At 47.6% G+C, this 25,158-nt stretch overlaps 1 protein-coding gene and 1 pseudogene across 2 annotated transcripts in view; one reads left to right on the top strand and one right to left on the bottom strand.

The window, feature by feature from the left end:
* FAM174B (family with sequence similarity 174 member B) overlaps nucleotides 1-25,158 on the top strand; it is a 33,249-nt gene that overhangs the window by 6,172 nt on the left and 1,919 nt on the right. For both annotated transcript variants that reach the window (XM_060095090.1, XM_060095089.1), the window contains one exon: nucleotides 12,725-12,856. In XM_060095090.1, the coding sequence (XP_059951073.1) occupies nucleotides 12,725-12,856 (132 nt within the window). The remainder of the gene's footprint in view (nucleotides 1-12,724; nucleotides 12,857-25,158) is intronic.
* On the bottom strand, nucleotides 16,069-25,070 carry LOC132489209 (ragulator complex protein LAMTOR3-like; annotated as a pseudogene).

Below are 25,158 nucleotides of genomic sequence, written 5' to 3'. Positions count from 1 at the left end.
TCAGGAGGTCATTTTTGATTGCTTGACCAAGGTTTTTTTTTTTTTTTTTTTTTTTTCTTTTTGCGGTATGCGGGCCTCTCACTGTTGTGGCCTCTCCCGTTGCGGAGCACAGGCTCCGGATGCGCAGGCCCAGCGGCCATGGCTCACGGGCCCAGCCGCTCCGCGGCATATGGGATCCTCCCAGACCGGGGCACGAACCCGTATCCCCTGCATCGGCAGGCGGACTCTCAACCACTGCGCCACCAGGGAGGCCCTTGACCAAGGTTTTGATTTGGGGGAGAAGCTATAGTTGTGAAACATATTTACCTTAATTTAATTTTTACTTTTCAAGTGGGTTTTCTTTTTTCTTTGTTTTCCAGTTTTATTGAGATAAAATTGATACACAGAATTGTGTAAGTTTAACGTGGACAACATAACGACTTGACTTACATATATTGTGAAATGATGACCACAATAAATATAGTGAACATCCATCATCTCATAGCTGCCAAAAAAAGGAAAAAATCATTTTTTTCCTGGTAATGAGAACATTTGGGGTCTACTCTCTTAGCAACTTTCCCATCTCTCACACAGCAGTGTTAGCTATAGTCATGATGCCCACTCCATCCCCAGGACTTATTGGTCTTATTGGAAGGTTGCACTTTCATCCAATTCCCATGGATGTTTAATCTTACACACCACAGTAAAGAAAGTGTTAAATAAATCTAACCCAGCAAAAATCCATATTAAAAAAAAAAACAAAAACAGCGTAGAGAGTATGCCCTTGATTCAGTTTTCCACCAAGTTGGAAAAGAAGTCATAGCGTGTGGGAGGAATAGGGTCCCTCAAGTGGTTCTTTCCTGGGGTGGATTCTGCCTGCTTTGGGGTCATTTAGCAATTTCTGGGGACGTTTTTGATTGTCATGACTTGGGGAGGGGGATGCTACTGGCATCTTATGGGTAGAGGCCAGAGATGCTGCTAGACATCCTACAGTACCCAGGACAGACCCCCTTAACAAAGAATGATCCAGCCCGAGATGTCAGTAGCACAGGTGCAGGCCTCCTGGTTGTCTACGTGAGCAGTTTACTGAACCTTTCTGGGCATCTGCTTCCCAGCACTAATTAAAGTACCTGCTTCCCAGGGCTATTGGGATGTTTGGAATGAGATTGGGTCAATCAAACCCCTGGCTCCCCTTTAAGCAGCCAAGTGTCCTATTGTATTTAAAAAAACGATTCTGAAAACAGATGTAATTTATACCCAACCTTTTGGTCTTGCTTTTGCCTGTAAATGAGGATTCAGCCATATGGCCAAGATCATCAGGCAAGTGCATCTGTTTCTGAGCCTTGCAAATATGAAATTGGTGACTCTTTAGCCTGCGTGAGCCTCCCTGGACACCGAGGACCCATGTAGGGTCCCGCACACAACTGAATTCCCCTGGGGAAGGAGGTGCCTCATGACTGCCCTTATTAACAGGCCTGTGAGGACTCAGGACCTGCCACTGATCCCTTCTATCAAGTTGGAAAGGGAGGAAATTCCCTCTTTAATTTAACCCTGAGCCCTCCGGCTTATTTGGCTTTGCCTGTAAACTCTCTTGCCCATGTACTCATCGAGTTTGGGGGCTTTGCCAACACAGGCCCTTCTGGAGACACGGGGCACATCTAGGGGTGGGGTGGGGGTCTCCAGTGTCAGTGTCTGCATGACATCCTGTACGGAGAGTGTCACAGGAGGGAAACCCTCCCAGATTTAAGCAGAGAAGGCTTCATAGGTTGTGTCTGGGATTTTAGTTTTATGGCTGATGTTTTGGTTCTAACTATTTACAAAGGGAAATTCTGGGACCGTGAATTTAGAATCATGTTGTCATGGTTTCACTTTAAAAATCTGTATTTAATCTTCCTGGCAATCTGTCAGGAATCCAGACTTGATATTTATTTTCCTGAGGGTGCAGGGAGGAGGTAATCCCCTCTCACTGGCAGGTGTGGAGCAGGAGAGGGCCCATGGCAAAGAGCCTGGGCAGGGCTCTTCAGGCCTGGGAGAGCTTCAGGGCCTTGTAACCTCTTGGGTGTGGGGTTTCTTTGCACTGAGAGTGCCACTGAGATCCCTCCTTCTACCCATTGTACAGATGAGGAAACTGAGGCCCGGAAATGGGAAGGGTTTGTTAAGGTCACCCAGTGAGTGGTGAGTTTGTAGGAAAAGTAGGACTCAAGGCCAGGTGTTCTGATGCTAAGCCTGGCCTTTTCTGGGCCTCCAGGATGTGGTGGGCCGGATTTTAGCCTGGTCAGTTGGGTCTCCCCCATGCTCAGCCAGGGACCCAGGAGAGAGCATGGCTGAATGGATGGAGCAATCTTATCAGTGTATTTAATGACCCACTGGAAGCCTAGAAGGTGCTGAGAGAACACAGCCGAGGTGAAAGAGTTTCCAATTCAATCTGGGAGATAGGATAATGCCTTTGTATGATTTTACTTGGCAGGTGAAAGGCAATCTAATTCCGTAGGGGAGTCATGTGTCAAATCAACACTTGATAAGTTGCCAGAGGACTTATCAAAGCCCCAGGGACTTTCGTGGGGGACATAGTGGTCAGGGAAGGCATATGGGGATGAGTAGGAGGATTAGGACCCGATGGGGTGGGAGAAGAAGAGGTTCTTCCAGGACCGGCTGGCCGAGCAGGTTTTGCGGTGGGCAGGGTTTGTGAAAATGATCATCTGGAAATTATGGTGACAATAATAATAATAGCAACTAATATTTATTAAGCCCTTACTGTATACCAGCCTCTATGCTAAACATTTTATATGTTTCCTCATTCCTGTGAGGAGTGTACTGTCGGAATCCCATTTTACAGATGAGTAAATCAAGTTGCAGAGTGATGAAGTGTCTTGCTTAAGGCCATATGGCTGGTGAAGGGCAGGAGTCTGATTTCCGATCCAGCGTTCCTCCCCCACTCCTTTTCCTGTTGCAGCCGGATTTTGGAAGACAGGACTCCCAGCCAGAGGATTTTGGGATTAGTAGTGGGTCAGAGGAGCAAATGGAGGATTTGAATACAGGAGTGTAATGATGAAAGGGCTGCTTTAGTAATGCTGACCCCTTTTAGGTGCTTAATATGTATTTGCTGAGTGAATGGATGAATAGTGATGGGGCTGCCTCGGGGATGCAGGATGGCGGGGGAGACCAGTGGAAGGTGCTGGAAGGATCAGTAGGGAGGACTGGAGATTCGAGTGGGTGAAGAGGAGGATGAAGATGAAAGTGTCAGGAGGACCAGAAGGGCCTGGAGAGGTGGGCATGGTGAAGGGGATGGTCAGGCAGGGGAGAAGCCTTGGTGAGAACGAGGGTGACAGAGATACCACGGAAATGCCAGCCACACAGCTGGACATCTCGGCTTGCGGTGGCGGGGTTGGGAGTTCTGTCAAGAAGTGACTGTCCCTGAAGTGTGGACTGTCCCTGAAGTGGGGGGGGGCAGTGGCGGCAAGGACTGACACCCCCGCGCTTCCCCCACCATGTGGCAGGGACAAGTGGATGCTGAAAGGGTCATTTATGATGTGTGTCCCGAAGCACAGTGACCCCAGAATTTTAAGGCCGTGGTTGTGTCCCCGGGTCCACCAAAGAGTCCCTCTCGGTCATCTTGCCACTGCCCTTGAACCAACAGAGCTGCCCCTAGAGGCTTCCTTCCTCACTTTCGGCCTCGCTTGCCTCTCCTGGCACCTCACAGATGGGTGAAGTGGACCCAACCCTTTGCAAACACACTTGGGAGCTGGAGGAACAGGTCTTGGGGCATTTGCTGTGGCCACATTTCACGTGGCTCCTTAAACAGGTCAAAGCCGGGGCGTGCTTATTTTTTCTTGGAAGAGTGAGAGTTGGATCTGTCCCTCAGGGATTGAGGGAAGGAAAGGGAAACAAGGGTGGGGGGCAGGTGGAGGCGTAACCCTGAGGAGTTATGAAGAGGAACCCTAAGGCTTGTCAACGGTCTGTGGTCCTGTGTGAAATGTAAGCCCGGGGCACGCTGTGCATTGGGTTCTGGAGGCCGGCGTTGCGATCAGTCAACAGGGGTGTCACTTTGTTAATCCTGAGGGGACAGTGCCCAGGAGAGGAGGGGAACAGCTAGGCTGTATAGGTAATGACTAGTACCTCTTCATCGTGACTGAACTGCTGGTGAACAGATCTAGGACCTCAGTTGACTGTGAGTATCAGGCCATCTCTCTGGGCCCATGATTTTAGCTCAGTTATTCAGTGTCACTCATGCGTGGCACCCAGGACCAAATAAACCATGGCCAGGAAGCTAAGTCAGAGGTTGCAGACTGACAGCCCACAGATACGTTTTTTGTTTTGTTTTGATCTGCACAGTATTTTTGTTTTCATTTTTTATTAAAGTGCAGTTGATTTACAGTGTTTCACGTGTATAGCAAAGTGATTCAGTTATGCATGCATACATACATACATACATATATATATATATATATTCTTTTTCAGATTCTTTTGCATTGTAGGTTATTACAAGGTATTGAATATAGTTCCCTGTGCTATACAGTAGGTCCTTGTTGTTTATCTATTTTATATACAGTAGTGTGTATCTGTTAATCCCCAATTCCCAATTTATCCCTCCCCACCTTTTCCCCTTTGGCAAGCATAAGTTTGTTTTCTACATCTGTGAGTGTATTTCTGTTTTGTAAATAAGTTCATTTGTATCGTTTTTTTAGATTTCACATATGCGCAGTGTTTTTAACAACTGAGGTAACTGAGAACACTTAAAATTGGGAGCCTTCACATCAAAATCCAGATCTGCTTTTCTCAACAGATGGGAATACTGGAAACGCAGTGCCTCTGTAACAAGGGGGGAGTGGGGGCGGCGGGGAGCTGGGTAGCCACCGTCCCATCTCGTCTGTGTTTGTGAGCGCCAGTCCTCGTGTCTCCTTGACTCCAAGACCGAGCATTGGCTGCCATTTGTCACCGTGTTTGTTCTAATGTTTACATCACACCAGGCTCGCTTCACTGCTTTCCTGCGCCTGTGGGCTCTGGGGCGTTTGAGTCATCGCGCTTGACTGGGTGCTGGTACTGGAGCAGAGTGTCTGGCGTGGTGGGAGGACAGGCGTCAGGTGTGGCAGCGCTGCTCGTGTACCTGGAAGTCTCTGGAACACCTGTGTTTGGGAGGGCTTGGCCGGGGCCCTGTTAGAGCTGGGCTGCCTGAGATCCTGAAGCTCTCACTGCACTAGAGGAAAATGCTTTTGTCTCATGTAACCGAGAGTCTCAAGTTGCCCATCTGGAGCGGGGCCAGATGAGATTCAGATCACGCTGGTGTTGGGCTCGTTTAAACTGCTTTAAAAGGATGGTGAGGGCTTCCCTGGTGGCGCAGTTGTTGAGAGTCCGCCTGCCGAAGCAGGGGACGCGGGTTGGTGCCCCGGTCCTGGAAGATCCCACATGCCGCGGAGCGGCTGGGCCCGTGAGCCATGGCCGCTGGGCCTGCGCGTCCGGAGCCTGTGCTCCGCAACGGGAGAGGCCACAACAGTGAGAGGCCCGCGTTCCGGGGAAAAAAAAAAAAAGGATGGTGATGGGTAGAGCGCAGGGGCTGTGCCCAAGGCTGGAAAGGGAGGAGGCTGGTGCTCGGGAATTGTACCCTGGTCGCCAGCCTTCGGTTTGCCCCCGAGCCTGGGGCCCATCCCAGGTCATCGCCCTCTCTTGGGAGACATGGCGCTGTTGTCACTGGCTCTCCGGCACCTGCTTCCCTACATGGTGGGGCCGCACAGTGGGTTTTGGGGTCGTGTTCTTTCTCCAAGTTTGCTTGGTTTTCTAGGGAAGGCTCAGTTTTGTCATGTTCTGAGGGGGAAGATGCAGGGTAGAGATCGGAGGTTAAAAACAGGAAAGGCGGGCTTCCCTGGTGGCGCAGTGGTTGAGAGTCCGCCTGCCGATGCAGGGGACACGGGTTCATGCCCCGGTCCGGGGGGATCCCACATACTGCGGAGTGGCTGGGCCCGTGAGCCATGGCCGCTGAGCCTGTGCGTCCGGAGCCTGTGCTCCGCAACGGGAGAGGCCACAACAGCGAGTGCGAGGCCTGCGTACAGCAAACAAACAAACAAACAAACAAAAAACAGGAAAGGCCTCTGTCCTCAGAGGCATTGGAAGCTTCGGCCGGCTGCGAAGGCGGGCAGCGAACTCACAGCAGCTGCTTGATTCGATCTCTCCCCTACACATGCCGTTTTCATCTTCTTTATTAATTTTCCAAATGTCAAAGGTAACATGCTCTTTGGAACGAGTAGTGTGGTTTCAGCAGAAAGCTGGTCCTTGAGCCACAGAGCTACTTTAGTGGGCTTCACAGTGAAAACAGCTCAGGCGGAGGAAAGGTCAGAGATGCTGGGTTTGGCTCCTAAAGTCGCCAGGTGAGCAGGAGGCGACAGGCAGCCTCTGGATGGGACAGGGGGCGCCCCGGGCCTCTCCAGGAGAAGGGTCTCCTGTCCGAGAGGCAGGCCTGACACACACGTGGTCTGTTGAAATTTTTATCTTAATTATCTTCTTTGAATTTTATTATTTTATGTGTTTGTTTTAAAAATAGCTCATATAGTCACATGGTTTGAAATTCACGAGGAGCCCGAGGGTATAGTGAACAATCTCCTTCTCAGCCCAGCCTGCCCTTCAGCCACCCAGCCTCCTTCTCCGGATGCTGTCAATTTCTTGTGACTCTTTCCAGAGAGATTTTATGAGTATAGAAAGGAATGAATGTGATAGATACACATACATACATATCTATCTATCTTTCCTGTTTTTAATGACAGCTTAATAAGGTGTAATTCACATGCCATACAGGTGTCCCATTTAAAGTGTCCAAATCATGGTTTTTAGTACATTCACAGAGGCGTGCACCATCACCCCAGTCAATGATAGAAGACTGTTGTCATTCCAGAAAGAAACGTGAGCTCGTTATCCGTCACTCCCCATCTCCCTCCCAAGGACGTGCAGCCTATGGATCTGACCACCGCACCCCCAAACTGAACTTCTGACAGCCAATTAACCCGTCCGGCTTTGCATTGTTTTGTGTCTCTTTGCAGGGGAGGGTGGGGAGGGCAGGCCCCTCTCCACGTGGGTCCTCTTGGCTCCCACTCTGCTCCCCAGCCTCCGTGTCTGCCTGAGCCATGCGCTGGGGCGCATTGGGAAACCAGTTTCCGACCAGCTGTTGAGCGGGCCTTTGAGTAAACAAACCCTCTGGCTTTAGGATTACATTTCAGAGTAAGAGGATTTGAACTTCTCTTCTGTCTAGTTAGAAATGTTTGTTTTGGCCCCAGTGGAACGATCCTTTGTCTCTTCTCAAGCTTCTCTGGTCTTGCTGGGTCCTGTGAAGCACAACGTGGGCATTGACTTCAAAGCACCCTTTAAGTAAATGCCACCGTCTCTTCGTGGAGGCCACTTGGTCAACGGGACCTTGTACCAGAAAAGAAAAGTGACGGCGAAGGGGCCATGCTGTTGCAGACGGGCCAGCAATATCTATTCCCTTCCTACGTCCCTGAATCTCCCCCTTCTTGGGCGGGGAGCACTGTGACAGTTGTAGCAAAGCTGCCTTCCTGCTTGTGCCTCCCACCCACCCCCGGGTAGGCGAGGCAACAGGGCTGTACGTAGGAACACCAGGATAGAAACCGAAGTCTGACTCTAACCTGGGGCTCTGTCTAGAGCCAGTTGCTTCTTTCTCAAACTGTGTCCTCGAGGCTGACCCACTGCCCCCCGCCGGGGACACTTGGGTGACTGCAGATTCTCTGCAGCTGTGTAGCCTTTGCCTTTTCCTCAGACCGGGATGCTGGTGAACAGCCCTGTGGGAAGATCACCAGGATGTTTGTCGTCTTGGAAAACCTGTTCACAGGTCGCCCTGAGTGAAAACTTTCACGATGTTGTCACTGAGGTGCGTTATATGTAGGGTTCTTTGTTTCTAGAACCAGAAACAGGGAAGAGTCCTAGGGTTTTAAAGGATTTGACAAAATGGGAAAATTATACTTACATGTGGAAGGTTTGCTGTTAAAATGTGGGAGAATCCCGAGATGGAGTTTATCGTTACAGCCATGCCTTTTTTCCTTCGAGACCCTGTGACAATGGTTAGTGTTCCTTTGTTTGTGTGTGACAGAAAGCCCTGACCAGACTGGCTTCGGTGACAAAGAGAGTAGCATTGTTGGTGTCAAGGAGGGCTGCCATCATAGTAGACTTGGAGCCTGGTGTCTCCCTCCAATCTGTCCTCTACCATGTTGGCTTTTTGTTCCATTTCTAGAAGGTGACGATGCAGCTCTCACCTGGGTGATTTACTGACCCCTTTCCTGCCTGCCTAGCAAAGGTCACTGGCTCCGATTAGTCCCATACTCCCCTCAACCTCCCAGTCATGGCCCCGGGGGTTGCAATACACTGATTCTGACTCAGGTTTAAGTCCCATGGTCCACTCCTGGAGCTGGGGGTGTGGTCAGTGGTCAGGCCTCCTCACCCACGGGGACCATGGAGAGGGGGATTCACTAAGGATACAGATGCCCAAAGGAGGGAGGAGATGGAGGCTGGCCTGCCCCAAACCAACATGTGTCCTGAGGGAGTCACCGTTAGAAAGAGTTTACGAGAAGTCTGCCCAGATCAATTTGAAATAGGAATGTGTGAGCTGTGGTAAGCGACACGTTCCAGAAAGTTTATACCAAGGGCAAAGAGTTTCTTGGTGTTAAAGATAAGTGGAGGCGGAGCCTAGTGGTGGTGTGGAGTGGGCTTGCAGAGGGAGTGCGTGGGGGAACTGGCACCTTGCCTCTTGCCCTGCACGAGGTGGTTCAAGGTGAGCCTCCAGGGAGGTTTGTGCTGGGGCAGCCCTTGGTCCTCGGTCCTGGGGAGATCGACCTCTCTGAGCCTCAGTTTCCTCGTCTGGAACACAGAGACAACAGCGCTGCCTTATAGGGTGATTTATATGTTTTGCATGCGATCTTACATGTAAATTGCTTAGCTGGCACCCGGGAGGAGCTCAACTCTTAGGGACTGCTATTGATCAGAAAAGATGCGTTAGAGCATCCACACTCAGAAGAGGCAGCAGGACTCGGTGAGGTCATACAGGCTTTGAAGGAATCTGTTTTCCCCTTATCTCACGTCTTCCTCTCCGAGGCAGGGTGTCTCTGTTCTCTGACCCGGGACAGTGAGGCTCGGGAATCTAAGGGTCTGTGGGAAACGCTGATCGACTATTCATGCATTTCCCAGCTTCTGACTCACACACACCTGGTAAAGGAAGGGCTCACCTTTTAATTTGAAAAATACATGAGGTGAGGCCCCCTCCACCCATCCCACCCCACGCAACTCCAGTCATACATGTGGTTTCTCTCTGGCGCAGCCAGTCACCTTCTGCCATGGATGAGGCTGAGTCTCTTTCAACTTCTCACAAGTCCTGTTTTTCCCTTATTAACGTGTCCAGTAGTGAGATAGCAGAAAGTACTCCTTTTTTGTCAAAGGTATTGTGGCTCAGAGAGTTGATTATTTGAAATGTAATTTCTTCAGCTCATTGTGTCAGAACTGGTGTTTGATGCATGTATGAGGGTTCTTGCTAATGGCCTTTTGGATTAGGCAAGGTTCTGCAGAGAAATGGAACCAAGAGTGTGTGTGTGTGTGTGTGTGTGTATGCACACATACAGCCTTGAAATCCAAGAAGAGCTAAGATTTCAGTTTTAGTCTGAATGCAGGAAAAAAAAAAAAAAAGAATGATGTCCCAGCTCAAAGGCAGTCCGGCAAGAGAAATTCTCTCTCACTTGTGGGAGGTCAGCCTTTCTTGTCTATTCAGGCCTTCAAGTGATTGGGTGAGACCCACCTGAGTTGGGGAGGGCAATCTGCTTTACTCAGTCTACCAATTCCAGTGTTAATCTCAACCAGAAACACTCTCACAGACACATCCAGAAATAATGCTTGAGCCAATGTCTGGGTACCCTGTGGCTCAGTCAAGTCTACACATAAAATTAACCATCACTGAACCTTTGGTGTAATCTTGAGGTTTAAAATTACCTTCTCAGGTGACCTGCTTGGAATGGCTGTCATTAAAGCAAGTAGGCCATGGTGTTCTAGAGGCTGGGCTGTGTTCCAGCTTCTCCCGTGGTAAGTGTTCAAGGGTCTTATTTTAAGCTCAGCAGGTTAATTTTCTCATCACAAGACTCTATGAACAATCAGGAAGAAGGAAGGTGATTTTATGGTTGATGGGGATCCATTTCCATGAAGCAGGGCTGAAGTCAGAGCCTCCAGAACCTTCTCCCAGGGTTAGCAGTCAGTCCTGCTCCAGAGCCAAAGACTAAGCGAGGTTTCAAGTTCCAAGTGCAGGACCAGGTTTATGAATCAGGTTTTGCATTTTTCTTTTTTTTTTTTTTACATCTTTATTGGAGTATAATTGCTTTACAATGGTGTGTTAGTCTCTGCTTTATAACAAAGTGAATCAGTTATACATATACATAGGTTCCCATATCTCTTCCCTCTTGCGTCTCCCTCCCTCCCACCCTCCCTATCCCACCCCTCTAGGTGGTCACAAAGCACCGAGCTGATCTCCCTGTGCTAATAAGCCTCATGATATTTGAAAAACAGTTACATACAAGGGTGACTCTTCATCCAGAAACCATCTGGGCGCCAGTCTCTTCGGGCATCTACAGGAGCTTTCTCAAGCCCTCGGGTCCACAGGACGAATCCTATTCCAGCGTTCCGGATGCTTGTCCAGATGTGTGTTGGGAATGGGCAGCCCTGGCACTGGGCACAGTTAATAGAAGGGCAAGTCCGGCTCCTTTGCAAAGCCAGGTGCTTCCTCTGAACAGCTGTGACCCGTCAGGGCAGAGAGAGGAGACTTCTGAGAAAAGTGTGATGTGTGCGTCTGTGTAGATCCGGAGCTTGAGCCTAGTCTAGAGGGCTTGGGGGGTGGGGGGTTTTCCTTGTGGCTTTGTCTTGGGTTGCTTGTGGCATATGGAGCCGTTTCTGGGCTTAAATTTCCCCATCCAGTATTGGAGATTGAATTGGTCAGGGATTATGTCATCTGGGGCAGGACACTAAGATCTGTTTTACTCCTTTGTGGGGAGGTGGAGAGAAAACAAGAATCTGTTGATTGTGAACATCTGGACCAGTGGTATATATAACGTAAGCATTTACGCTCCCGTACAAAGCCTGCTTCCAAAATACTGTTGTCCCGTGGCCACTGGGGAGGTGACGGGCTGTGCCCCTCTTACCTCTTAACCGCCTGGCTTGGTGTTTGCACCGTGCTGCAACGTGTTTGAAATCCACGCAGTTTCACACCCACACCTCTGCGAGCGTGCCTGTGATGAAAGCAGGAAGGACAAATTGCTTTGTAATGAGGCTAGGGGATTGTCAGGCTTTATAGCTGATTTCCCAAAGTCTCTACACAAAGAACCACAAGAAGCAGTACTATAGGTAGTACAGGTTGCTTTAAGCCAGAGGTATAGATAAATATTTATATTTTCTATGTAAACAATCCTTTCACAAATCATGTCTTTGATAAATAATACTAGGTAAGAAAAGAGCAAGTTGCTGTTGCTAAGAAACCCTTACTTGACGGTGAACTTCTGTTTTCATTGTTTTGCAAACTTCTTGAGGAGTTTCTGTGTGCTGGGGACAGAGAGACCCGGCATGTGTCTTTGATGTGGTCTCCAGCTGGGTACGGCTTACAGTTTGCAGGAAGCATGTTTAGAGAATATGATTCTTCAATACCCCATTTATGATTTTGGGGGGTTTGGCTGGTTTCTCATAGAAAGTTTCAAATATTTTTTAAGAAGGAGGGACATCAGAGAATACAAGGCATTTAAGAAAAAGTTCAAAATAGTGCAGAAATAAATGCTTAGAGCATCAGTAGTCATAATAACAATATTGTTCCCTGTGGCATCATAAACTTTCAGCTGTGCCCTCATCAATGTCTTGTGCTTCGTGCAGAGGGTCTGACACTGGAGACGGAAAGGCTTGCTCGGCACTTCCCCCGTGGTGCCCAGTGACCGTCTACTGTCCCAGAGGTAAAAGCATAGGGTTATAACTCCCAATGCTCATAAATCCTTGTGATGGAAACAATACTCATTTGTACAGGTCCTTGTCACGTGAGAGAGGCTGTAGCACGTTTAACTCCTATTTGTTGATTATTTTCACAGACAGTCATTTTTGCCGAGAGCTTGCTGTGTGTAGGCTTGTTAAATGCCTCATCTCCCTTAATCCTCCCTAGGCTGTGAGGGACAGATACTATTCTCATCCCATTTTATTTATGAGGAAACTGAGGCCTAGAGAGATTGACTGACTTGCCCATGATCACACAGGTAGAAAGTGGGCAAGCCTGCGTTCTAATCCACCTGGCTGGCCCATGGGGCAGGGCACACAGTGCCAGGCTGCGACGCCTGTGCTTGGAGCAGTGACCTGCCAACACGGCAGGACTGGGATGAGGGTGAGGGGCCAGGGAATGAAGGGATGAGGGGCATCATGCCAGCCCAGGGGCAGGGCTGAGTTCCATCCATATTGAACATTTTGGTCTTTTGCTCATCGTGTATTTTTTTTTTGCATTAATTTTGCCTTTTAAAATCTTGCATTTCGGCATTATAGATCTTGATCACTGGGTTTTACGGTGCTTTGGGCAGGTGTGGGTGAGGACCACAAGGGTTGCTGAGGTCAGGAACCTGCCCAAGGTCCCATGGCTGGAAATGGAGGAGCTGGGGTATTTGCCAGATCTTCTGGGAGCCGGGCTGGGGGCAGCAGTGTGGCTTACCTCAGTGGGCATCACTGAGGTCTCAGGAATGTGTTTCCCCTCTTCCAGGTCGGGGAAGAGGTTGAAGAAGACCCGCAAGTATGACATCATCACCACTCCAGCCGAGCGAGTGGAAATGGCCCCATTGAACGAAGAGGATGACGAGGACGAGGACTCCACAGTATTTGACATCAAATACAGGTACCGGGTGGGAACAGTGGCTTTCTCCTGGGCTTGCTGGCTTGGGGAGGTGGGGCGGTTCACCTCTGAAGACAGTGAGTGGCCAGGCATGTATTCTTGTTCTTTGGCTAAGTCTTTGACCTTGGGGCATTCTGCTTCTAGGGGGGAACTGCTTTGATCCCTCCCAGGAACGCACAGCACCCAGAAAGCCAGCAGGGAAGTGCTTGCAGGGAAATGCTTATTCTCATCTCTTTCCTGATGTGAACCCTCGAGAAGTCAGCTTTGTGGGAGCGCAAGGAGGGCTGAATTTCGGACAATGAGCTTGTCATGTACAGACTGTGGGGAATCTGGTCCAAGCAACCGCCATGTACCATGTGCCATGCACACAAATGGAAACTTGTTTTTCAGCCTTGCTTAGTTGGTAATGGAGAGCGTGGGGTAGGGGTTACTCCTTAGATGGAATTTACCGCTGAATTCCAAAGGCAGGTGTGGTTTTTTTTTTTTTTTTTTTTTTTTCTTTTTGCGGTATGTGGGCCTCTCACTGTTGTGGCCTCTCCCGTTGTGGAGCACAGGCTCCGGATGCGCAGGCCCAGCGGCCATGGCTCACGGGCCCAGCCGCTCCGCGGCATATGGGATCCTCCCAGACCGGGGCATGAACCCGTATCCCCTGCATCGGCAGGCGGACTCTTAACCACTGCGCCACCAGGGAGGCCCAGCAGGTGTGTTTTTTTAACGTGGCCAGTAGGAAAGTCAGAATGACTTTTTGACTTTAGGATTGTAGTTTGGGCTTTGGCTTCTTTTGGGAAGTACTACTTTGGGTATGTGAGATTCTCAGTGTTAGAGCTGGGGGCAGGTGTAGTTTAGGGATGAGGGCTTGGAGGCCCAGAGAGGGGCCATGGGTTGCCCAAGGTCACAGCTATTAGTGGCAAAGTTGAGACACAAATCCAGGCTGGACCCTATCTGGAGATTCCTCCCTCCCCACCAGGGTCCTCCAGAGAAACAGAATCCATAGGATACACACACACAGAAACAGATTTATTATAAAGGTCCAAGTCTGAAGGCCTGAGAACCAGGAGAGCCAATGGTGTAAGTTCCAGTGAGAGTGCAGGAGAAGACCAATGTCTCAGCTCCAACACGGTCAGGCAGAGAGAGCGAATCCCCCCTTATTCTGCCTTTTGTGCTATTCAGGCCTCCAGTGGGTTGGATGAGGCCCACCCATGCCGGGGAGGGCGATCTGCTTTACTCAGTTTACCCAGACAATTGTAATCTCAGCCAGAACGCCCTCCCAGACACACCCAGACTAACGTTTTACCAAATATCTGGGCACCGTGTCACCCAGTCAGGTTGATCCGCAAGAGTCGCATCACACACAGCTTTTCTGTACCTCCTGACTTGTCCTTTTCCAGTACAGCCTTGGGTATTCTTGGCTCTAAAGGAGTTAGATTCAAGAAAACAGTGTTTGGGATTTCAATTAGAACTGCATTGACTCTGTACATTGATTTAAAGAGAAGCAGCCCTTTATGCTAAGTGAAATAAGTCAGACAGAGAAAGACAAATACTGTATGATATCACTTATGTGTGGAATTAAAAAAATACAGCAAACTAGTGAATATAACAGAATAAAAAGAGGCAGACTCACAGAGAGAACAAACTAGTGGTTACCAGTGAGGAGAGGGAAGTGGGGAAGGGGCAAGATAGGGGTAGGGGATTAAGAACTACAAACTATTAGGTGTAAAATAAGCTACAGGGGCTTCCCTGGTGGCGCAGTGGTGGAGAGTCCGCCTGCTGATGCAGGGGACGCGGGTTCGTGCCCTGGTCCGGGAAAATCCCACATGCTGTGGAGCGGCTGGGCCCATGAGCGATGGCTGCTGAGCCTGCGCGTCTGGAGCCTGTGCTCCGCCACTGGAGAGGCCACAACAGTGAGAGGCCTGCGTACCACAAAAAAATTAAAAAAATAAGCTACAGAAATATAGTGTACAACATGAGGAATACAGCCAGTATTTTATAATAACTATAAATGGACTATAACCTTTAAAAATTTTGAATCACTATATTGTACACCTGTAACTTACATAACATTGTACATCAACTGTACTTCAATAAAGAAAAAAAAAGAGAATCAGGCCCTTTATGTTGACTCTTCCCATTCATGAACATGGAATAAGTTTCCATTGATTTAGGTATTGGAAAAGATGTCTTTCAAAAACTTCTCCATCAATGTATTATAAATTTTTGCTAGATATATTCCCAGGTGTTTTACATTTTGATATATATATATATATATATATATATATATATATATATAGTTTTTACTTTATTAAAAAATTTTTTGGGGGGTAGTATGTATCTTTTTAAACTTTTTTATTTTATTTTTTATACAACAGGTTCTTATTGGTTATCTATTTTATACGTATATGTGTCAATCCCAATCTCCCAATTTTTTTTACTTTAAAATGCTGTTTACTTTAAAATACTATTTTATTTATACTCATGTCTGAAAAAAAAGTCTGTATTATCATGTTCACGTACATACCAATATTGGAAACAGAGTTTGTTAACAAATCACACCTAAATTTTATGAAGAACGCACAACATTGACATGGATTGGTTATAGATAGAGTGGAAGAACAAACCATTAGCTATAATTTTCAGTTTAGGTAGAGAGCAGCCCCCTTTGAGAAGAATCAAAACAATTACTAACCTGCACCCATACTGCAAAATACTATATACATAAGAAAGTGATTATACTGATTTTATTGCTAAGCTGTTTTATCGGTCTCACATTCAAGGCACAGAAATGAAACAAAATGTGAAGACCACGATGTCCTCATTATGAGTCACAATGGAAAGGCTCAGCTGCATCCTGCAGGCCTGGGATTATTGTATGATAGGGAGCCCTTGATGGCTTAAGTGGATCAACAGACTGTTTTGATTTTGAGCCATGGGATGGGAACTCATCCATATTTGGTGTGTGAGCCGACTCCACGGGGGCTAGGATAGATGGAGCCATTTTTGTGGTAACCTCAGACCCAACTACATAAGAAAAGACCCTAAGCAAAGAAATATCACTGTCTGTCCGGAAAGTCTAACTGTTGACTCTTTCTTGAGTATGAGCTGGAAAAGGGGCCCCTCTAGAGAATCTGGATACAAATATTATTGCGGTCTAAAGACTGCTGGGTGGAGGTCGTGTCTGTTGTCACAAAGAGGAGGAAAGTATTGAAACCACTGTCAGATTAAGAACCTTCCACAACGAGTCTCAGTTCTTCAAATAATGGAGCAAGTTCCTTTCCTAGGAGCAGTTAGCGCTGTATTGGCATTGCTTTTGGCTGTGAAACTCACCATCAAAGGCAAATGATTTCAAAATTAAAACTTTTTTTTCAGTTTTATTGAGATACAATTGACATACAGCACTGTATAAGTTGAAGGTATACAGCATAATATACATATATTGTGAAATGATCACCACAATAAATTTAGTTGGCATCTAGCACCTCACATAGTTACAAAAACATTTTTTTTACCTTGTGATGAGAACTTATAGGATCTACTCTCTTAGCAGCTTTCAGATCTATCATACAGCAGTGTGAACCTATAGTCATCATGTTGTACATTACATCCGCGGGAGGTATTCATCTCGTAACTGGAAGTTTGTACCTTTTGACTGCCTTCACCCAATTCCCCCCCTCCACAACCCCCTGCCTCTGATAACTGCAAATCTGATCTCTTTTTCTATGAGTTTGGTTTTTCTAGATTCCATGTATAAGTGAGATCGTACAGTATTTGTGTTTCTCAGACTGACTTATTTCATTTCACGTGATGCCCTCATGGTCCATCCATGGAATTGTAAATGGCAGGATTCCCTTCTGTTTTATGCCGACTAGTATTCCATTGTGTGTGTATCTGTGTGTGTACATGTGTGTTTGTGTGTATCACATTTTCTTTATTTATTCCTCTGTTGTTGGACACGTAGGCTGTTTCCATGTCTTCGCTATTGTAAATAATGCTGCTGTGAACCTTGGGGTGCAGATATCTCTTCAACATAGTGATTTTGTTTCCAAAGGCAAATGATTACATGGAACTACCTGGTAGGTGTTAAGGTAGCAGGTAATACTTTTGCTGTTTGAGAGTCCGAGCTTGCTCCCTGGTCTGTTGCAATGCCCTGGAGCATTTTTGTTGGCCACTGTAATAATGGGCCCTCTATCTCTATGTGACACAGCGATAGCATGGGGCCCTTTCACACATGGTAATTTTTTTAAGGAATTCCTTTATTTTTATTATTAATTAATTAATTTATTTATTTATTTTTGGCTGTGTTGGGTCTTCGTTTCTGTGCAAGGGCTTTCTCTAGTTGCGGCAAGTGGGGGCCACTCTTCATCACGGTGTGCAGGCCTCTCACTATCACGGCCTCTCTTGTTGCAGAGCACAGGCTCCAGACGTGCAGGCTCAGTAGTTGTGGCTCACTGGCCTACTTGCTTCGTGGCATGTGGGATCCTCCCAGACCAGGGCTCGAACCCGTGTCCCCTGCATTGGCAGGCAGACTCTCAACCACTGTGCCACCAGGGAAGCCCCACATGGTAATTTTTAATACAGGAATCACTTAAGGTTCCCCAGGCACCTCCATGCCTCTCCTCCACCCTGATTCTGGGCAGAAACTCAGGACTCAGCAAGTCCATTCATATTAGTCTTTCATCCCAGATCATCCATGGTAATGACCCCTGTATCCCACAGGATCAGTCTCCACAGCCGGGTTTCTGCTTCTGGGGCTGCTGGCTTCTCTCTGCTGTCACTTTGGGGACAGCTTCAAAGACAGGTTCCTCTGCAAGCCACTGCCACATGATTCATGACCTCAATCTGATCTCTTTTTTAAAAAAAAAAATCACTTTCTTACTTTCTGTTCATGGTGTCTAGAAATGCAGTTGATTTAAAAAAAAAATCCAGCAACCTCATTAAACTCTTATGAATTCTAGTAGTGTAAATGTGGACCTTTTGAGTTTTCTATGTAGATATATCACTTGAGACTAATAAGACTGCCTCCCTTCCCCCCAGGTCCTTCAACATTTTATCTCTCTCTTGGCCTCTAAGTCATTGTTAAATAGAAGTGATGATAATAGGCATCCTGTCTTGTTTTTGATCTTAAAGGATGTGCTTTCAATATTGACACTAAGAGCAGTGTTTGCTGTAGGGTTTTGTAGATTTTTTTTCCCCAGGAAGCTTCCCTCTATTCCTAGTTTGCTAATGTCAAATTTTATTAAATTCTTTTTCTAGCTCTGTTGAGAATATTATACTTTCTCCTTTAATCTGTTAAGGTGGTGAACTTATATTCATAGATTTTTTTTCTAATATTAAACCAACTTTGCATTCCTGAGATAAAGGAGCTTGGTCATGGTCATGTTATCTTTTTATTCACATTGCTATGTTCAGTTTGCTGATATTTTGCTTAGGACTTTCTTGTTTCTCTTAGTGACTGAGATTGGTTTGTCATTTTTCTATTTTGTAATATCCTTGTCAGGCTTTGGTAGAAGTTTTACTAGCTTCATAAAACAAGTTAGGTCGGTTCCTTACTTTCCTTTTCTCTGGAATAGTTAGTATCAGATTAGAATTATTTGCTTCCTAAATGTTTAGTAGAATATGCTAAAACTGGCTGGACCTTGATGCTTTCTTTGTTTGAAGATTGGAAAAAACTACTGATGTCCAATTCTTTGAATAATCACAGGACTATTTAGTCTTTGTCTATTTATTCTTGGGTCAGTTTGGATGGGTTGTATTTTTCTGGGATTTTGTCCATGTCGTGTAAGTTTTCAAATGTATTGTCCTAAGGTTATTCACAGCATTCTCTTTTTTATCATCTTTTTATTCTTTGTCACATGTGTAGTCGTGGTCCCCTTTTCATTCTTAATATTGATTTTGTTTGCCTTTTCTCCTTTTTCTTGATCAGTCTTGCTGGACGTTTAATTTTATTCATCTATACAGAGAGCCAACTTTTGGTTTATTTGATCCTCGCTATTACATTATCATTTTCAATTTCAGTTGATTTCTGCTCTTCATCCTTAAGCTTTCTTTGAGTGCGTTCTGTTCTTTTTTTTCTAACTCCTTCCATTGCATATTTAGCTCCTTCATTTTCAGCCTCCTTTTCTGGTGTAAGCATTTATTCTGTAATCTTATCTACTTCAGCTGCCTTCCACAGGCTTTCCTTATCACTGCCAGGTGCTATCCTGCTTCCCTGTTTGTTGTGAAGGACGGACTTCGAGTGGTTCATGTGAGAAGTTGGTGCTGTTTGTGAGGATGTGAGTGAACTTGAGGGTGAGTCACTGGACACAAGACCACTCTAGTCCTCAGGCCCAAAGATGATTGACCATTTAAAAAGAACAGGTCATAGATTTTATTACAGATGTAATGTATGGTATAGAAATTACAGATAAGAAAAAGGGAAAATAAAACCACCTTTAATCTCACTACTTAACGATAACCACTAGAGTGTGTGTGAGTACATACCCGTGGAATTTTCTTTTTTACAGAAATAGGACCATGTTACACGTGCTGCTTTGGAACATTTTTCCACCCGAACAGCCTATCACAAATGACTTTTCAGGTCAATACGTTTGAAAGAACAAGAATTTTAAGGCCAATTTTATGTTGGCTTTAGCATTTTTGAGAACTGCTCTGTCTGCACGTGATAATCTGTTCACAGGTCCTCGTCTTTCCTGTTTAGAGACGGCTCCAGTAAATTTTTTGGTTCCCCCTGGGAGACAGACTACATTTAAATCGGTCGGATGTGGCTGAATCATGGCCTTGGGTGGTTTTATGAGTGAGTGCAAAGAGGAAAATCACGTTTTTGGCGCCCGGGCAGTAAGGCCGTAACCTGCCTTGTATTACACGTGCAGCTCTCTGATAACATCTCCTGACTTAGAGCCTGTGAGCATCAGCCAGGCAGGAAGTGGGGTGGAGAGAAGGCAGGCAGGGCAAGGTTTCCGTGGGCAGCCCTCCTCCCAGGCTCCCACGCCACTGAGATGTCACAACGCATGAGGTAAGGCCTCCGATGTTTAGGGCCAGATGTGGGGAGGGAAAAGAGTCTGTGGAAGTGAGTTTCCAACTCTGTACTTAAAAAGGCTAATTGGAAGAGAGAAATGATGGCTAAATGGAGTACAGCGACCCCTGGGGTTTTGAAATGGTTCCGTATTTCAAAAGGCATTTGCATCCTGGCTGCATGTGTTTTGAGCTTGGTTGGCCTAGCGTGCAGATGTGGCTGATGTCGTGGACCTCTGGGCCTCCCTGGTTTATCACTGGAGCCTTCTGTGACACCCTCCAGGTGTCCCCTGAGGCGAGGCAGATGCCGCTCTTCCTGCCGTTTGTCTGGTAGGTGCCACCAGGAGCCATGACAAGCGCAGCCCAAAGGTGTGCTGCTGGGAGGACACGCAGCTCCGGCCACAGTCCTGGTGTCCAGGGGCCGAGAGGGAGGGCGGGCTTGGTGCCTCTGCTTCTTAGGTGTGGAAAAGATGTGGCCCGTGGGGTGCAGATGTGTGCCCCAGAAATGTCTGACTCCCACCCTCTTGTGGATAGGGCTTCCGGAGGGAATATAATTAGAAATGGATGAGATGTCCCCTGCACCTCTGGGGGCTGTGCCTGGCATCTTGGCTTTGGAACAAAAGGCGTTTGGTGGCTGTTTGCAGCCAGAGGCCCCTGGAGGCTGTGGTGGGAGAGGGAGAAAATGGACTTGACTTGCTTATCCTAGACTGAGGGCCGAGAGGTCAGGGTCCCCATGGCCACCCTATGGCAGAGACAAAGCTAAGGCCCTGCTAAGCACACTCAGGGCAGTGACTTCTAGAATCCTTGACCTTGGAGGGCCCTTCAGCCCGCCCCACACTCCCTCATCACCTGAGGACGAGGAGTGTGGCTGCTAGAAGCGTCAGCGTGGGGACCGCTGCGGAGGCAACCGGTAACCTGAGCTTCTGGGGCCTGGAAGGAATCAGAGGGGACCTGGTGAACTGCGGGCTCCCCAGGGTGGCCGGAGCATCCTCCCTGGACCTGAAACGGCATCAGAGGCCATCCCCAAAGCAGTTTGAATAACTCTCTGCTGGCCCTCTTGCTTGTAGAATGCCAAGCTTATGTGTTATATATAAATGGGCATCTCCTGAGGCATTTTTGTTTCTCTGAAAAGCAATGTTGGCATTCTGGGGGCAGTTCTCAGCTGAGGTATCGTGCACCTTAAAACTATTTGAGTTTTATATCTATGAGGAGGGAGACTATGCAAACAGGAATTTGTGTGGCGATGAAAATTTACTGCTAGGTGATCCTGTTTTTCATTGAAGTGTAGTTGATTTACAATGTTGTGTTAGTTTCAGGTGTACAGCAAAGTGATTCAGTTTCACACACACACACACACACACACACACACACACACACACACACACACACACACATATATATCTGTTCTTTTTCAGATTCTTTTCCCTTATAGGTTATTACAAAATATTGAGTATAGTTCCCTGTGCTATACAGTAGGTCCTTGTTGGCTAACTATTTTATATTGATATATAGTAGTGTGTATATGTTAATCCCAAACTCCTAATTTATCCCTCCCCCCTTTCCCCTTTGGTAACCATAAGTTTGTTTTCTATGTCTGTGGGTCTATTTCTGTTTTGTAAATAAATTCATTTGCATCATTTTTTAGATTCCACATGTAAGTGATATCACATGGTATTTGTCTTTCTCTTTCTGACTTACTTCACTTAGTATGATAAGCTCTAGGTCCATCCATGTTTAAGTGAATCTGACTTAGTTTCCTGCCTACATGGACACACAGTTTATAGTGCTGTGTAAGGATCAGGCAAAGAAAAGGGGGAAAAAAAGGAAAACACACAAATAATCCTAACTAGCAGTGCTTTTGTAAAAGCTAGCCATGTTATTCAGTCGTTCTTTTTTGTGTTCGATGTCCTGGGATGAAAGTGGGAAGACTGCCGAGGGCCCCCCGGCACCTGGTGGTGTGGTCCTCACGTCTGTCTGTCTCAGGAGAACTCACACACGTGGCCCGGCTTCCTCCCTTGGCTTCTCCATTCCGTGGCTGCTGTGCCGTCTTCCTGAGGTGTCCTTGTCTGCTGCACCGATGGGTCAGCTGCCAGTGTGCAGGACAGGTGCTGAGACAGGTGCTCCCTTGTGGAGGGCTTTTTCTGCCAACAGACAAACTTCTTGTAAAACATGGGACAGGGACAGGTTGGGGCATGTCCCTCTCCTTCTCTGGGATGGCTGTAACCCAGCGTCGCTGTACAGGATGGTTGCAAATCAGAAGGGAATAAGCATGGGTCATGGCACCTAAACGTGCCTTTACTTCACCTGGAGTTTCCAGGGAGTGTGGGAGCGGGGTCTGCATGGACCACCTTTCTGGTTAATCTTAGTGACAAAGCAGGGATGTCAATAGCAGTTTGGCTGTTCTGGAGGAGGGAAAGGGCCCAGAGAGCCCTCTTAGAAATCTCTGCTTGTCATCTTCTACGTGCACCCAGCTCACTGTGAGTGCAGGATGGATAAGCCTGGCCCTGCCTTCCGGGAGCTTGTGCTGAGGTGGGGGGTCCAGGAACATGGACTCTTATAAGAGGACCTGGTAAACGCCACAGGCAGGAAAGAACAGGGTGCTGTGGGCAGCCAGCAGGGGCACATCTCCCTGGCACCGCTTCCCAGAGGAGATGAAGCTTACAGGGGGTTTGGAAGGACCAGGGAGCGAGCCTGGAGCAGATTGACGGGCAGGGAGGAGTGAGGGCATTCGAGGAAGAAGTAATAGCATGTCGACAGGTGCGAGTTTGAGTGGGTGTAGGGCTACCCGGGTGAGCTGCAGCTGTGAGCCTGTCCCCCCAGGACCCTCCCCAGGGGAGAACCTCAAAGCTTCATGGCCTCAGGGGAACAGCAGGATGAAAAGAAGAGGGCCGGGACTTTACAACCTTCCTCCTCACCCCAGTCCTCCTGTCGGTTTTCCCCAGAGCTTCCCGAGTCACAGTCACACCAGAGAGTCTGAAAAGGCAGCCAAGCCACACTGCTCAGACTTGAGATCCAGAGCTGGTGACCTCCGAGGTGCTGGCACCCGCCCAGGGAAGCTGCTCCCCGTGGGGCAGGCAAGCGCATCTGTTTTCTTTTTCCAGGAGCAGCCCTGGAGATTTAGTTCTGCTGAGGAGGGAGCCTGCGGAATCAGATGTGCTTGATGGTTCGTGGTGGGCTCCCCTACTGCTCCGTCTCTACCCGCTGTGTGTGTGTGTGTGTGTGTGTGCGTGTGTGCGTGTGCATGCGCGCGCGTGCTCGCGTTTATTCCTGTAAACACAAGGAGTCAACAGCTGCACACGGGGATGGGGTGCAGGCAGGGAAGCTGGCATAGCATCCGGGGGTGTGCCCTTGGGGCATCCGGAAGATGCAGTTCAACAAAATAGCAATCTTGGGACACCTGTGAAGGTGAATTTTCAGTGCGTTGGCGGTATATAAAGTCCACATCTCTGCGAATTCTGACGGTCTGCTTTTTCCAGATTCAGCAGGCTCATGGTAGTCTGCTTTTGTTCATATGCACACCTGCTCTGGGTAGCTCTTGGGAATCGGGTCCCTTTACTCTGGTCCGATTCTTGGTTTTGGAAAGCTTTGCTGCTCCGTCTCCAGTCCCCTGGCCCTGACCCCTCATGCTCAACATTGAACTTGCAGCAGGATGCAGGGGAAGGCCTGACTGTGGGGTCAAGGCCGCTGGGAGTCTTAACATTTGAGGTCCTCAGGCTGCATCTGTAGAGTGGGGGTGTCTGGGCTCCGTGGATGTCAGTAAGCGGGGGTGAGCCCCCCTCTTCCTAGCCCAGAGGAGGGGGCATGTGGGTGATGCAAGAAAGCCAGCCTTCATAGCGTGGACATGGCTGTGGGGATTTATCTTTTTCTTCCTCTAATCTGTTGAACAGGGGACCCTAGTGGTCAATACGAGGATACCCATGTCTATTTTTTTTTAATTTGGAAATAATTTCAAACTTAAAAGTTGCAAAACAAAAACAGTAGAGAGAACACCCGGATACCCTTTACCTAGATTTTCCTATTTTAAAATTTTGCCTCATTTGCCTTATGATGGCTCTGTGTGTGTGTTCAGATTTTTTTTTTTTTCCTGCGGTACGCGGGCCTCTCACTGTTGTGGCCTCTCCCGTTGCGGAGCACAGGCTCCGGACACGCAGGCTCAGCGGCCATGGCTCACGGGCCCAGCCGCTCCGCGGCATGTGGGATCTTCCCGGACCGGGGCACGAACCCACGTGTCCTGCATCGGCAGGCGGACTCTCAACCACTGCACCACCAGGGAAGCCCCAGATTTTTTTTTTCTGAACCATTTTCTGAACGTGTTACGTCTCTCATGTCCCTTTCCCCCCAGTACTTAAGTGTGTATTTCCTAAAAATAGGATGTCCATATCTTTCAGTAATTAGTTACCTGATATTTATATGTGGGATCATATAACGTTGTGAAAAGCAGTTTATTATTTTTTAAGTTCTATTAAGTCCCCACTGTTTTTCCATGTGATTATGTAATGCCCATGTTCAAAGATTAATAGATACTGGGGACCTCTCAGATTTTCCCTCCTTTTCTAAGTCCCTTTGGCTGATGTCTTAAATAGATTTAGTTTTTCAACTTTCATTCATTGTACAAATATTTCTTGCACTCCCTACAATTGTCTGACACTGTGCTTGGTGCTGGGGTTTAAACGTGAGCAAGCTCCAACAAGGGTCTCACCTGCAGGGAGCTCCCAGTCTAAGCAAGAGACAGACACGAATCAGATAATTACATAAACCATAAACCAGGGGCCAGCAGGCTAAGGGCCCTGGGCCAGATCAGCCCACTGCCTATTTCTGTACGGCTCCTGAGCCAAGAATGATTTTTACATTTTTGATGGTTGAAAAAGAATCGAAAGAAGAATAACATGTAAAAATTAAATGCAATTCAAACCTCAGTGTCCACAAATAAGCTTTTATTGGAACACAGCCATGCCAGGCATTTCCAGCAGCAGGGCTGAGCAGTTGCCACAAAAACTAGAGGACCTGCAAAGTCAAAAATATTTAGTACTTTCTGGACTTCTACAGGGAAGGTTTGCCGAGCCCCGGTGTAAACACCCACAGAAGTGCTAGGAAGGAGGATTACAAGGATAAGAGAGGTGGTGTACTAGGGGTCTGTGTGGGGACCTAGAAAAGCATCCTGAGCTGGGAGCTGAGGGAAGGCAAGGCATTACCTGGAGGAGTGGGTGTGCATTCCAGGTAGCACGTTCAAAGGTCCTGGGGTTGAGGAGGGTGGCGTTTTCAAGGGCTGAAAAGGCAGCTTGTGTGGCAGGAATAGAGAT

Source organism: Mesoplodon densirostris, chromosome 4 (assembly GCF_025265405.1).
Source record: "Mesoplodon densirostris isolate mMesDen1 chromosome 4, mMesDen1 primary haplotype, whole genome shotgun sequence".
Taxonomy (NCBI): Eukaryota; Metazoa; Chordata; class Mammalia; order Artiodactyla; family Ziphiidae; genus Mesoplodon; species Mesoplodon densirostris.
The sequence above is the reverse complement of the archived record's forward strand: the minus strand, read 5'-3'. Positions and strand labels throughout refer to the sequence as shown.